Source organism: Salminus brasiliensis, chromosome 2 (assembly GCF_030463535.1).
Source record: "Salminus brasiliensis chromosome 2, fSalBra1.hap2, whole genome shotgun sequence".
NCBI lineage: Eukaryota > Metazoa > Chordata > Actinopteri > Characiformes > Bryconidae > Salminus > Salminus brasiliensis.
The window spans coordinates 44577025-44589509 of record NC_132879.1 but is presented as its reverse complement, the minus strand read 5'-3'; the positions used below and the strand labels follow the sequence as shown (position 1 = coordinate 44589509).

Below are 12485 nucleotides of genomic sequence, written 5' to 3'. Positions count from 1 at the left end.
TTATGAATGTCCCATTTAATTCAATTCAGTTCAATTCAGATTTATTTCTATAGCGTGTTTCACAACCAATGTTGTCACAAAACAGCTTTACAGCCTTGTTTGCCAAGGGCAACAGTGACATGGAGAACTCCCTGAGATCGAAAGGAAGAAATCTTGAGAGGAACCTAAACCAAATTAAAAAGGGGAACCCATCCTCCTCTTGTCGACACCAGATAGCAGAACAAATAACAGACCAACAAGAATAAAAATGTAAAGGAAAACAGTTAGTGAATTAAGAGCTGTGGCAAATGTGACATCAAGCCATAAATGTGACATCAAGCAAATGTGGCTGAAATTTGAAAGTACATGCAGGTAAACAGTCATATGCACAGCTATGCAGTGAGACAAGAAAAGAACCAATGTGAAGATCCAGAGCAGGACAGCATAGCAGTGGGCAGCAGGGTAGTGGAGAGCCAGGTATTGCAGTACTGGGAACAGAGACAGTTTATGGGATTTAGGGGGATGAATAGACTGGTGAAGGCCCTGTAAAAGAAGTAGTTTAGAAAGACAACAGTAACAGTTTACAATGTTTTATGGAAGAGTGCTTTAAATCATCTTCTTCTGACATATTAACTAACTTTTTTTTTACTGCTGCTCTGTGTGCCGTGTGTTTGCTGCGTCACCTTTACAGTGAGGCTTTGAGATAACTCTAAGCTGAAGTTTTTCTGTTCTGCTGTTGAAATGTACACAATGTAACTGTAGCACTATTTACGGAGGAATGGAGAGTTAGAATTAGAAGCCAACTTGGCTGCTGTCTGGTAATGTCGCCAGACTTATCAGTTAAAATGAAGTTCTATTTTGTTTTGCTCACCGAAATAATGTCTAGGGTAATTTTTGAAAAAATCAGAAGTTTGAAGGAGATCAAAACCAAAAGCCGATACCCAATCTATTTACTCAATCCCTAGTCACTGCATCGGATCAGGACATCTGTACTCACTAGCACTGCAGAGGTTTCTAGTAAAAAAACAAACAAAAAAAACCCCTGAAACTCAATCAAAACTAAAGTAAAACTCAACTTTAACTCTCTATATAGCTATATAGTTTGATTCTCCACACTTTTTCACACAACTGTGCAACGTATTGCATTTTCTTGCTGGCATATCAACAAGATGTTTGAGGGTCTCTGCCAAAAAAGAAGAGATAAATTCTTTCCATCAGATCATCTAAACAAATCTTTTTGACTGGCAGTGTTCAACCAAAATATTTGATTACAGTAAAAATCCATGATTTGTCACTGCAATACACCCACAGACATCCACTGGAGCTTTGACATGCCTACTGCAAACAGTAATTGTGAACATTGTGTTTGCTCAGAGTGCTTATTTATGTTTTGCACTTTTCCATGATTTTACTGCTGCAAAAACCAATAACGCAATAAGTACGAACAGAGTATACTATGCAGGTAATTTAGTATCAGCACAGCTTGACCTTATTCTGCTGCACTTTGACTGTCCCCAGCTCCCCTCGGCTATGTGTCTAATTTCAAGGTGATATCCTACACCAGTTCATCTATCAATGTGGAGTGGAGCCCCATTGTAGGAGCCACTGAGTACAAACTCATCTGGAGCTCAGGTAAGCCTTAACCGACCAACCTGCATCTTTAGAGTGCACATACATTTTTCACCAAAACAAAACCATGTGAAACTTGCTTGAAGACTGGTAGCACCTGCTTGCTTGCTTGCTTGACTTTTTGTTTTCTCTCTCAGAGGGCAAAAGTCCACAAAACTACTATCTGGACCGCAGTGTTTTACAGCACAGCATCACTCGGCTCCGGCCCAACACGCTTTACTCCATCAGCATCCATGCCCTCTTTGGCAATACGGATGGGCCTGAAATCTCTCTCTCACAAAAGACAGGTACTGACAAGCCTCAGAAACAGGTGATGTAATTGTGAAATTGTTCTGCTTAGAAAACGAGAGCAAGAGATAGAAAGATAGGTGTGGCTGATAAAAGAGCATTACAATGAATGAGGATAACCCCATTAGCTGAGACTTATAGTAATATGTTTTTTTAATGTTATAGCTGACACTGGTCAATATGATTATATTAGGCAGATTGTGCCACTAAAACAGCTCCTATATGTCAAGACATGGACTTTACAAGAGTTCTGCAGGCAGGGGCACTGCCAAGGATTTTGTGCCCCATAGAAAATATATTACATTGAGCCCCTCAACTCCAACAGCTAACATAACAGAAATGTAACATTCCAGGAACGTTCTGAAAACGTAATGATGGTTTGTATTATAACGTAATGAGAACATTTCTCACACAACGTTCCCAGTAAAACAAACACTAACATCATGGAAACTTTTTGAAGGAACAATCCCAAAACCCAAACTTTGATTTAACTGATACATCACCTGATACACACTGATAAATACAATTAAATAAATGTGAAAATGTTTTCCCAGCTAAATATCATGTATCAATTCAATTGGATCATGTATTTAAACATGGAAATGTGAAAAGCCTATATTCAGCTGTGATAACAAACATTACCAGAACATCACTCCTACAAAAGCAGGACAGACTCCTGTAATACCCTTACTGTCGGAAGCAACAATGAATATGCACGTATTTCAGTACATTTCTCCATATTTGTTAAAGTGGTCAATGCGTGAATGCAAAATCAGTTTGAAGGCACTTACTCTTTTCTCCATTACCTTTATTTTGACATCTCAACACTAGACTGCAGTGTATTGCGTTCATGTGCTTTGCCACAGCTTGCTGTGTCTGCATGACAGCAGCTCATACCATATGATGATGGACTGAGTGTCTAAAAACCTGATATAGATCCAAACTAGAGCCTACAAAAATATGCAGTGCCAGAACAATTAGAAAAATGCTAGAAATACAACTAGAAATCAAGTTACTGATCATGTCCAGGGACCCTGATTGACTGGGCACTCCATGCTGGGTGGTGTTCTCCTCCGCTATTCAGGTTGCATGTCAGTCTGTGCGCATCAGAGCGCGATGAATGACTTAGTGACAGCTCTTACTTAACAAACCCATAAGAGGAAATGGTCTGATCGTTTAATTGTGGGTTTCAGGCACAGACAGAAAGGTCTAGGACAAGTTCCGCCTGTTGTTCCCACAGAAATGGCTGATATCAGCTGATTGATTGACAGCTCCTGTATTTTTAGTGCCGAAGTTCAAGCTGCAGCTGTCTAAGGCAGCATGTGTTTTAAGTTTGGTTCCCAGTGTGTGTTTGTGTGTGCTCTTGTGCCTGCGCATGTGTGTTTGTGTGACTGCTGTCAGCATGACTGTTATCATCTCATCCTATGCTGAAGTGTCTACTTTTTTCGGGGCAGCACACTGTGAAAAGCAGCAGACACCTACTATTTAAGGCTAAACTAAATCTGTTTCATTCTCCAATAAAGAGGGCACCATTTTTAACAGTACACGTTATACCTTCTGTTAATAGAGATGTGACCAAACATCCTAGTGCAGCCTAGTGAATGACTACTAACAAACACTTTTAGATGTTAAATAAAGAAACTGGTTATGAACTGTAATTAGCATACAGGGTAGTAGCAGCTTTGCTATACACAGGTCAGCAATAACATTAAAACCAACTGCCTAATATTAGGCAGATCGTGCTACTAACAGCTCCTATCTGCCAAGACATGGACTTTACAAGAGCTCTGCAGGCAGGGGCACTGCCAAGGATATATATTACACTGAGCCCCACAATACTATCCCAATCAATACATTTTTAGGGCCCCCATCAGTCACAGGCCATTAGAATCATCCTAACTCTTCCCCCCTTGCGTGGCCTATGTCTGCAGGTGCCCTGTGGTACATATCTGGCACCAAGACTTTAACAGCAGATCCTTTAAGTCCTGTAAGCTGTAAGGTGGGGCCTCCAAGGATCACATCAATCAGCATTGGACACCCATGACCCTGTAGTCCTTCCTTTAACCACTCTTGCTAGGCACTGATCACTGCATACTGGGGACACCCCACTAGACCTACTTGATGTTTTGGAGACCCACCTCTTTCAAGAGCAGTTCATAACACAGTAACTATTAAAGCACCTATAGCACTAGGAATTGTTGCTTGCACTGCAGTTGTTGCACTAGGGTTATTGTGGGGCTTATTTCTGTTAGAATCAGAACTCAAAAGTATCGAGGTTTTTCAACACTAGCTTTGGATATTCTGAGTGAATGCCAAAGCACTTTTGTTGGTCGCTCTGGAAAAGAGCATCTGCTAAGTGCTGTAGCTTTAAATTTAATGACCTGCACTGTTACAGCACAGTGTTGTTGTCGTTGTTTTTAGATTGCTATGCTAAAAAAATTGAATTCCTGACTGGTGTTAGTGTACAATTCTTTACAATAAGCACAACTCATTTCTACTTTTGTTTCAAAATATTTGTTCCATTATCTGTGGAAATAATAAATTTGTAAATTTTTTCCTTTGGCAGCTTCCTTAAGTGATTCAGAGCAGATTGAGACAGTGAGAGAAGTGAAAGTAGTTGACATTGGGGTCAGCTCTCTGACCTTATCCTGGAGGAAAACATCTGGGGTTACTGGCTACAAAGTCACCTGGAACCCTTTTCATGGTGAATGCAAAGACTATAACATATTTTATAACATACTAATTAACAAACCTTTTCTCATTTTTAACTGCTACGTTTCATTTTGTATTGCCTTTGTTTTTTACAAAAATGTACAATTTTAGAATTTTTGATTACTGGTTGTAGTCCTGCTGCTAGATTTTATTTTGAATTATAGTTTACATTAACTTTGAAAAATATATGATTGATTACTGTTTGTGTGTTTGTTTTAAGTTTGAATCCTTTTTTTTAATGCTGTGCCTGTACATGTTTTGATTAACAACTGATTATTATTTTGGTGACACATAAATAGCAAGTCAGTACATATAAGATGGATGTTTTGTTGTTATACAATGTAAGTAATATAAGTCTCTTCCACATGGTGAAACATATGGTTTATAAATTTTGCAGTAGTATAGTATTGTATTGATCACTATGCAAAGTTTGGGTATCAGTATCAGAACAAAAAATCTTTGCAGTCTCTCTTAAATGACTACCGAGTGATAATACCTGTCCAAAAGATTAACTTTCTTTTTGCATAAGAGTGAATGTAGTCCAAAACACCAAATGAATAAAACAATTGCTGTAGCACTAATTGCTGGTTGTAGTAGGGTGATGTATTGTGTCATTAGCTTATTCTACTGAGTCTCTTGATGTATCCATTGCTTACTACTGTCTCTCATTTGCTTAGGCGGAGAAGAGGAAAGAGAAATGGTTTCCTCAACCAGCACTTCATACACCATCACTGGACTGCAAGCCAGCACTGCCTATAAGATTCAGGTCACATCAGTGGTGGGAGAACGAGAGGGAAGTTCTGCTACGGTGACGGCACGGACTTGTAAGTCCATCCCATTCAAGCACACACGCACACATCATTAGGAAAAAGAACTGTTTTATTACTGTAACTCTTTACTATTTCAAAATACTTGCAGGTAATGTAAAGTAAAAATCATGTTTTTTGCTGGTGTATTTATTCACTTATATATTATACAAGTACATATGCTGTTGTGTAGATTATGTATATTATCTCTCCTTTGTGCTTCTTGCTTTTCAGATATACAGTTGTTTCTGTTTGTTTTGACATTGACAAAATATCTAATAAACCACAGTAACTTTGCATTGCATTTATATTATATTACATTACTACAAATGCTCTGATTAACTGCCTGGTCTGCTGTGGTTTTATGTTACAGTGGACCTGCCTAAAGTGAATGGCTTCAGTGCTCTAAACACAACTGATAACAGCACTACACTCAGCTGGACCAGCGTTAAAGGAGCTTCAGCATACCTCCTCACCTGGAGGCATATATCAGGTCTGACATATTAGTATGGGGGCATAATTGGTTCTCTTGTAAAGTATATTGCACTGGAACTTCTTTCTCATAGAAACTGAAAATAAGTACATTTCTTCACCACTGTATTGAGCTTAGCATCTGTTGTGATGCCAGACTTGTTACCAAAACTGTAGCTCTGGCAAAGATGTAATTATTAAAACTTTTTATTTGTTCTTCCTAATTGTACAATTGTATCTAGGACTATCATTTCTATCACTTATTTTGACTAATTATATTAACTTGCTTTGACTGAAAACGTGTTTATTCTATTAATTACAATAAATGTCCTACACTAAAAGTTTGCAGAAACCTGCTTATGCAGCATTTCTTCTAAAACAAAAAGGATGTTAATAGGGAATTCGCATGGTATGTTGCATTTAATTCTGTATTTAGGATGGATACTGATGTTAGATGGTTTGTTCTAGATCACAAACGCCATTTAACTCACCCCAAAGATCGCTGGAGCTCCATCACTTTTAAGAATGCAGTTCAACTGCTTCAGAGGACAGTGCTGGGGGGGGGGGGGGGGGCATTATACCCCTTTACCTTGACCTCTTGCCATTGCGCATGATGTCTTCTGCTCATGTGCATCTACTCCAGATTGTCTCATTCTATTGATAATGCTTTTCTACAGAGATCATACAAGCTGAAGGTGTGCACCAGTATCAGCAATGCATACAGCTTAAAGTAGTTTAATTGATTAAATAGAACACTGTCTGGATACCTTTAGACATGTCGTGTATATGATGTTCCATATATATTGACACGTCCAACTTTCCAATTCATATTTAGTAGCCAAAACAAAAGCTGTTTGTTCTTTTTTGTTACAGGTAGCATAGAACAAATTCTCTCAGTTGTTTATTTATTTAATGGGTGAAGTAGGCTATTTATAATGTGCTGGGAGCAGTGCAATTTTGGACCAAAATGAGTCCAAAAATACCGCAGCCTGAGCAGAATTAAAATGTCGTGGCCTGTTGCACCACTGCACTTATGTTAGCTCAGGCACTATCATTTCTGGACACTAAAGTAGCAGCTGGATGTGAATGGGAAACAATTATCGTACACCCAACCAAATTAACAATATGCCAGCGTTATACCACTAAGCTGTGACTGTGGCCTACACAAAAATACAGCCCTAAAGTTGAACATTTGAAGCTGTATAGAGTAGGGGAATTACCTCCAAAGATGCAATCAGCCAGTTTGTATTTTGCTTTAGGAAGATCTGTGGTGCAAATGCCTTTCACTTTTGATATTTTTATTGAATACTGTCTTTAAATAGAGTATAAAATATAAACATTTAAACATTTGTCCTAATGTAGTGTGAATAGTGTCATTTAAGCTGCAAATCTGGCTTATAGAAAGGACTGGAAATATGGTAGGGTGTTACGTGTGTTCAGTCCACACAGTGTAAACTACTAGTGTAAAGTCTTATTGACCCACGTTTTTCTCTTTACCACCTTCATTCTCCATATTTATCTGATAACAATTTGAAGTACATTGCATGTGATCTCACTCTCAGCTCCCAAAGTAAGCATTGTCATGTGGTGTGACTCTTGCAGAGCTTGAGAGTACCACTGACATACTGGGCCCTGGTTTCACCTCATATAAGATCAAAGATTTGCAGTATGGAAGAACGTACATCTTCACCATTCGGCCACTCTATGGAGAGGTGGAGGGCCCTATCACAACCATCACCAAAAGGATATGTGAGAGCTTATACATACTGAAGAAACTTGTTACTTATGAATTTTTTGTACTGTAGGTGGTTCAGCAGTTGAGGCCTGTGTGTGCTTCGACTATGTAAATGTATGAGATGTGTGAAATCTCAGTTCTAGGTGAACTAACTAATGTGTAGTATTATTACTGTACACATATTCCTGTGTGATTTCTGTGTGATCTGACTGCACTAACATGTTTTATGTGTGTGATTCTGTTACAGTGGGTGCTTCTCGTCTCATTCCTGTCCAGACTGCCACATTAGCCCCTGTTCCAGCTCATAATTCTAGAGCTAGGAAGACCACTACTACTCTCAGTCCTGTTGGCAAACCTGACATGGCCATCACTAAAATAGCACAAGCCTTTACCATGCTTACCACCACAGCAAAAGACACGACTACACTCTCTGTAGAGACTCCTCCACCTGGGCCAGGTATGTTTGTAGATACTCAATGTTTAGTGTTCCTGGGTTTAACAGGAAAAAGACAGGCTCCTTCCACATAACATTTATTAGCATATATTCAGACATTAACATACTACACTTGTTAAATAACTTTGGACAAACTATACAGAATGATGAAAATCTGGTTATAATATAAGAAATATAATATAAGAAAGCAGATCACAGCTAAATGTGTTCATGAATTTTAATTTATAATTTGTGTGCATGTGAGAAGTTTTTTAAGCATATTTAAATATTAAATGTTAGAAAAGTTGTTGTTTCCAACCAGCCTACTTTCCATTAGAGAAACAACATGGCCCTTCTTGGCAGTGAATTCCTTAGGTTGAGATATGCATTCTGTAACGCTGTGTTACATGTTTAGACCAGGTGACAGGCCACACTGCACACAGCCCAATATCAATGCTGGATCATTTTTTTTTAGAAAACCAAACACTGCATCCCTTGGTTTAGAAGCTGGGTTACTTCTACTTCCTATTTTTATATGATAATGCCTATAACATGAAAATTGAGTAGAAATAAACAGACCTTTATTGCATTCCTAATTAAGGTGGCAGGCCTAAAATATAACAGTAATTGTTAGTAATTGTGGACTGTACATGTGTCCCAGTGTGTGGCAGGATGAAAGCAGATATTGTTTTTCTGGTGGATGAGTCCTGGAGCATTGGCACCAATAATTTTGGCAAGCTGAAGGACTTCCTCTTCAGGATTGTAACTTATTTTCCAGTAATTGGGCCTCAAGGCACTCAGGTAAGAGAATGCCATTACAGTGCTCTTACTAAGCTTTTTTTGTACAGTTTTTGTGAACCCTTAAAAATCATCAGATTAGTCTGAATTACAAATGACACTTTAAGATTTAGAGTTTTAACATGATATTTTAAAAGATTACAAAAGGCTACAAAAGGCCAACAATCACTTTGAAGGAGCTACAGAGTTCAGTGACTGAGGCTGGATTGAAGGTGTCCCAACAATATTCTACATACAACTGGTTTGTATTAAAACATCTTAATCAGATCTGGAGTTTACACATAATGGCACAAACCTGGCACAAACCTGGCCGCGCCCATGGCTCGACAAACATTCCAACATTGTAGTATAAGGGTGATTACATCATGTTGTGGGAAAGTTGTACTTAGTGGGGACAGGAGATTTTGTTTAAACTAAATGCAGGGTCAATACAGCAAAATATTCATCTTTAGTCTGCTAAAGAGCTAAGTCTTGAGACACATTTCACCTTCAGTAGGACAACGCGTGGCCAAGTCAAAGTACAGATCTCTGTCCAATCGAGAATATGCAAATAATCTGCATTAACTGATTTTAACTTTTTTAAAAATACATATTGATTTGCTATATAAATACTGGCAGGAACAGTGTTATTTGTAATCCAGACAAATCTTATTAAGGTTGACTGCTTTTGCAAGACACTGTACATTAGTTTTTTGTTCCTTTTCTAATACTGCTTTCCGTGCACAGATAAGTATGTTATTTAGTTTAACACTGTGTTTCACTGTGTTTAGTCACTACAAACTCTCAGTTAGACCTCTAACATTTGGTCACCACCCATGCACACGCCCTCAACTAATGAGAGGCAGTTTGCGTGATCAGGCGATCAGCATTTTAGATCTTTTTTTTTTGCTGTGAAGCACAAACCTGGCTTGTACACTCACTCACTTATTCACTTGATGACTCACTCAATTACAGCAGGGTGAAGATGTTCCACCAGGGGGCACTATAAGTACTCACAACAGGTTGAAAATTCTCTACCAGGGTGTAATTAACACAGTAGGCTGAAATGTTTCCAATAGGGGGCGCTATTAATACTCACAACAGGCAATAGATTCTCCACCAGGGGCGTTATAAGTACACAGCAGGCTCACCTGAGTATTGGCTGGTTGCACCTGTGTCACATTGAGTCCTGTGTATTTAAGCCTGTCTGAACCCTCTTCTGTATGAAGTAGAATTTGCCCTGCATTGACATAGCAAGAATGTTTGCCTTGTGTTCTCTTTAGTGCTTAGACCCTTTTTTTGCCTGGCGATCTGTACCTTTTATCTGCTAGCATCTGATTAGTAATTTTTTGTATAACAAGACAAAATAAAAGTCTGTAATAATTAAGCATTGCAGAATAAGTTGATCTAAAATATCATTAGTTGATGAAACGTGGTGGTATAGTAAATAAAAAGCTGATTTTAGAACAGAAGTTTGACCAATTTTGGGCAATTTATGTGAAAACCGTGGTTTGACCATGGTCTGTTTAATGGTTACCTTGGTGTTAGCTTTCAAAGAAGGCTTTTTGGTTGAAACACTTCATCTACTGCCTTAAATATTAAGACCGATCCAAGCATTGGTAAATTAAGGTAAGTGGTATTAGAACCAGCTGCTTGTATTGGTCTGGACGTCTTTGTTATTTTACTAGTGTGTTTTTTCTTTTTTTTTTTAGATAGCTGTGGTTCACTACAGTGATCAGCCCAGGATAGAATTCAACCTGAACACTCACAAAGACCGCAGCTCTGTGCTGAGAGCCCTTAGAGAAGTCCGCTATGGAGGAGGGAACACTAAAACGGGTAAGCACATACACAAACACACACAAATCCACACATATGGAGATGGGTATTTATGTAAATGAAGCCTTAAGGATCTAAATGTTGTCTGCATACATAGGTCGAGGGATCAGCTACGTGCTGAGGGAGCTGTTTCAGGAGTCTCTAGGTATGAGGCAGACTGTTCCTCACGTGTTGGTGCTGGTGACAGATGGGAGAGCCCAGGATGATGTGGAGCCGCCCTCCAGGATAGCACATATTCTGGGTCAGAAGCTTCTGTGTGCCCTGTGTGTTTCTCTGTGCACCTTTATTTACCTTTATCTCTCTGGGACTTAAAGGAAATATCAAATCATAAATTAGATGTTTGTGATTTACTGGTGACACAGGGATGCTTACTTTATATGATTCATTTTTTTATTCTAGATAATAATCATTTTTGTTCTTTGGATCATTTAAATGTACGTAATTGCTAGGTGGTCTTTTTTCAGCATTTTAGATCTTTTTTTGCTGTGAAGCAAGAATCTGGCTTGTACACTCACTTACTCACTCAGTCACTTGATCACTCACTCAATTGCAGCAGGGTGAAGATTTTCCATCAGGGGGCACTATAAGTACTCACAACAGGTTGAAAATTCTCCACCAGGGTGTAATTAACACTCACAGTAGGTTGAAATGTTTCCAATAGGGGGCGCTATTAATACTCACAAAAGACAGAAAATTCTCTACTGTGGGGCACTATTAGTACTCACAGCAAGCTGACAGTTTTCCTCCAGGGGCACTATTAGTACTCACAACAGGCAATAGATTCTCCACCAGGGGTGTTAAAAGCACACAGCAGGCTGACGTTCAACTAGTGAGCACTATTAGTACAGGCTGAGAAGGCTGGAAATCTCCACTAGGGGGCACTATCAATAATTAAAGCAGACTCACGATTCTACACTAGGGGCCTTATTAGTACTCACAGTAGGCTGAATATTCCCCATTAGGGAGTGTGGAGAAATGCCCAGTTCTGTGCGTCAACTATGAGCAAGTTGTTGTCGGATTTCAGAATCAGGATTTATAAAAAATACAACTGCAAAAAATACACTGATGGTTAAAACTGGCTAAAGTAAGAGCTTTAATTAGCTTCTGCGTTCTGTGCTTTCTTTGCGGTTGTAGGTGTCAGTGTGCTGGCTATTGGTGTTGCGAATGCTGACATGGATGAATTAAGGAAAATTGCCTCTCCTAAATCCTACAAGAACACTTTCTTTGCTACTGACTTCAGTGACTTTCCCTCCATCGAGAGAGAGTTAATTAACAGTCTCTGCAGTAAAGCCTTGCTCTCTGAGTTCCAACACCATGAAGAGGTAAATTATTTTGATTATAATTTCTATTTCTTAAAAGGATGTTTAATTACTTTTAATGGTATTTAATCTTAACATTGTTTGTCTGGATTATGTTACAGAAAGTAGGCAGGAAAATAAAATGCTCTTTGATATATAATAAATAATATCTGGTCTATTGTTCAAAAGTGAAGTAATCACCTGGACAAAACTGTTGGTACCTCTCGGCTAATAAAAGAAAAACCCATAATTGTCACAGAAATAACTTGAATCTGACAAAAGTAATAATAAATAAAAAAATCTATGAAAATGTTCTGGGGCTGCTTTGCTGCATCTGGCACAGGGTGTCTTGAATCTGTGCAGGGTACAATGAAATCTCAAGACTATCAAGGGATTCTAGAGAGAAATGTGCTGCCCAGTGTCAGAAAGCTTGGTCTCAGTCGCAGGTCATGGGTCTTGCAACAGGATAATGATCCAAAACACAGCTAAAAACATCCAAGAATGGCTAAGAGGAAAACATT

The 12485-nt window shown here is 38.7% G+C and overlaps 1 protein-coding gene across 1 annotated transcript in view; it reads left to right on the top strand.

Moving 5' to 3' along the window:
• Window positions 1-12485, top strand: part of col7a1l (collagen type VII alpha 1-like) — an 89828-nt gene that overhangs the window by 22941 nt on the left and 54402 nt on the right. The window contains 11 exon segments of the mRNA XM_072672898.1: window positions 1498-1611; window positions 1746-1895; window positions 4463-4600; window positions 5286-5432; window positions 5788-5907; window positions 7488-7634; window positions 7868-8077; window positions 8715-8854; window positions 10543-10666; window positions 10764-10907; window positions 11801-11988. Coding sequence (XP_072528999.1) covers window positions 1498-1611; window positions 1746-1895; window positions 4463-4600; window positions 5286-5432; window positions 5788-5907; window positions 7488-7634; window positions 7868-8077; window positions 8715-8854; window positions 10543-10666; window positions 10764-10907; window positions 11801-11988 — 1622 coding nt within the window.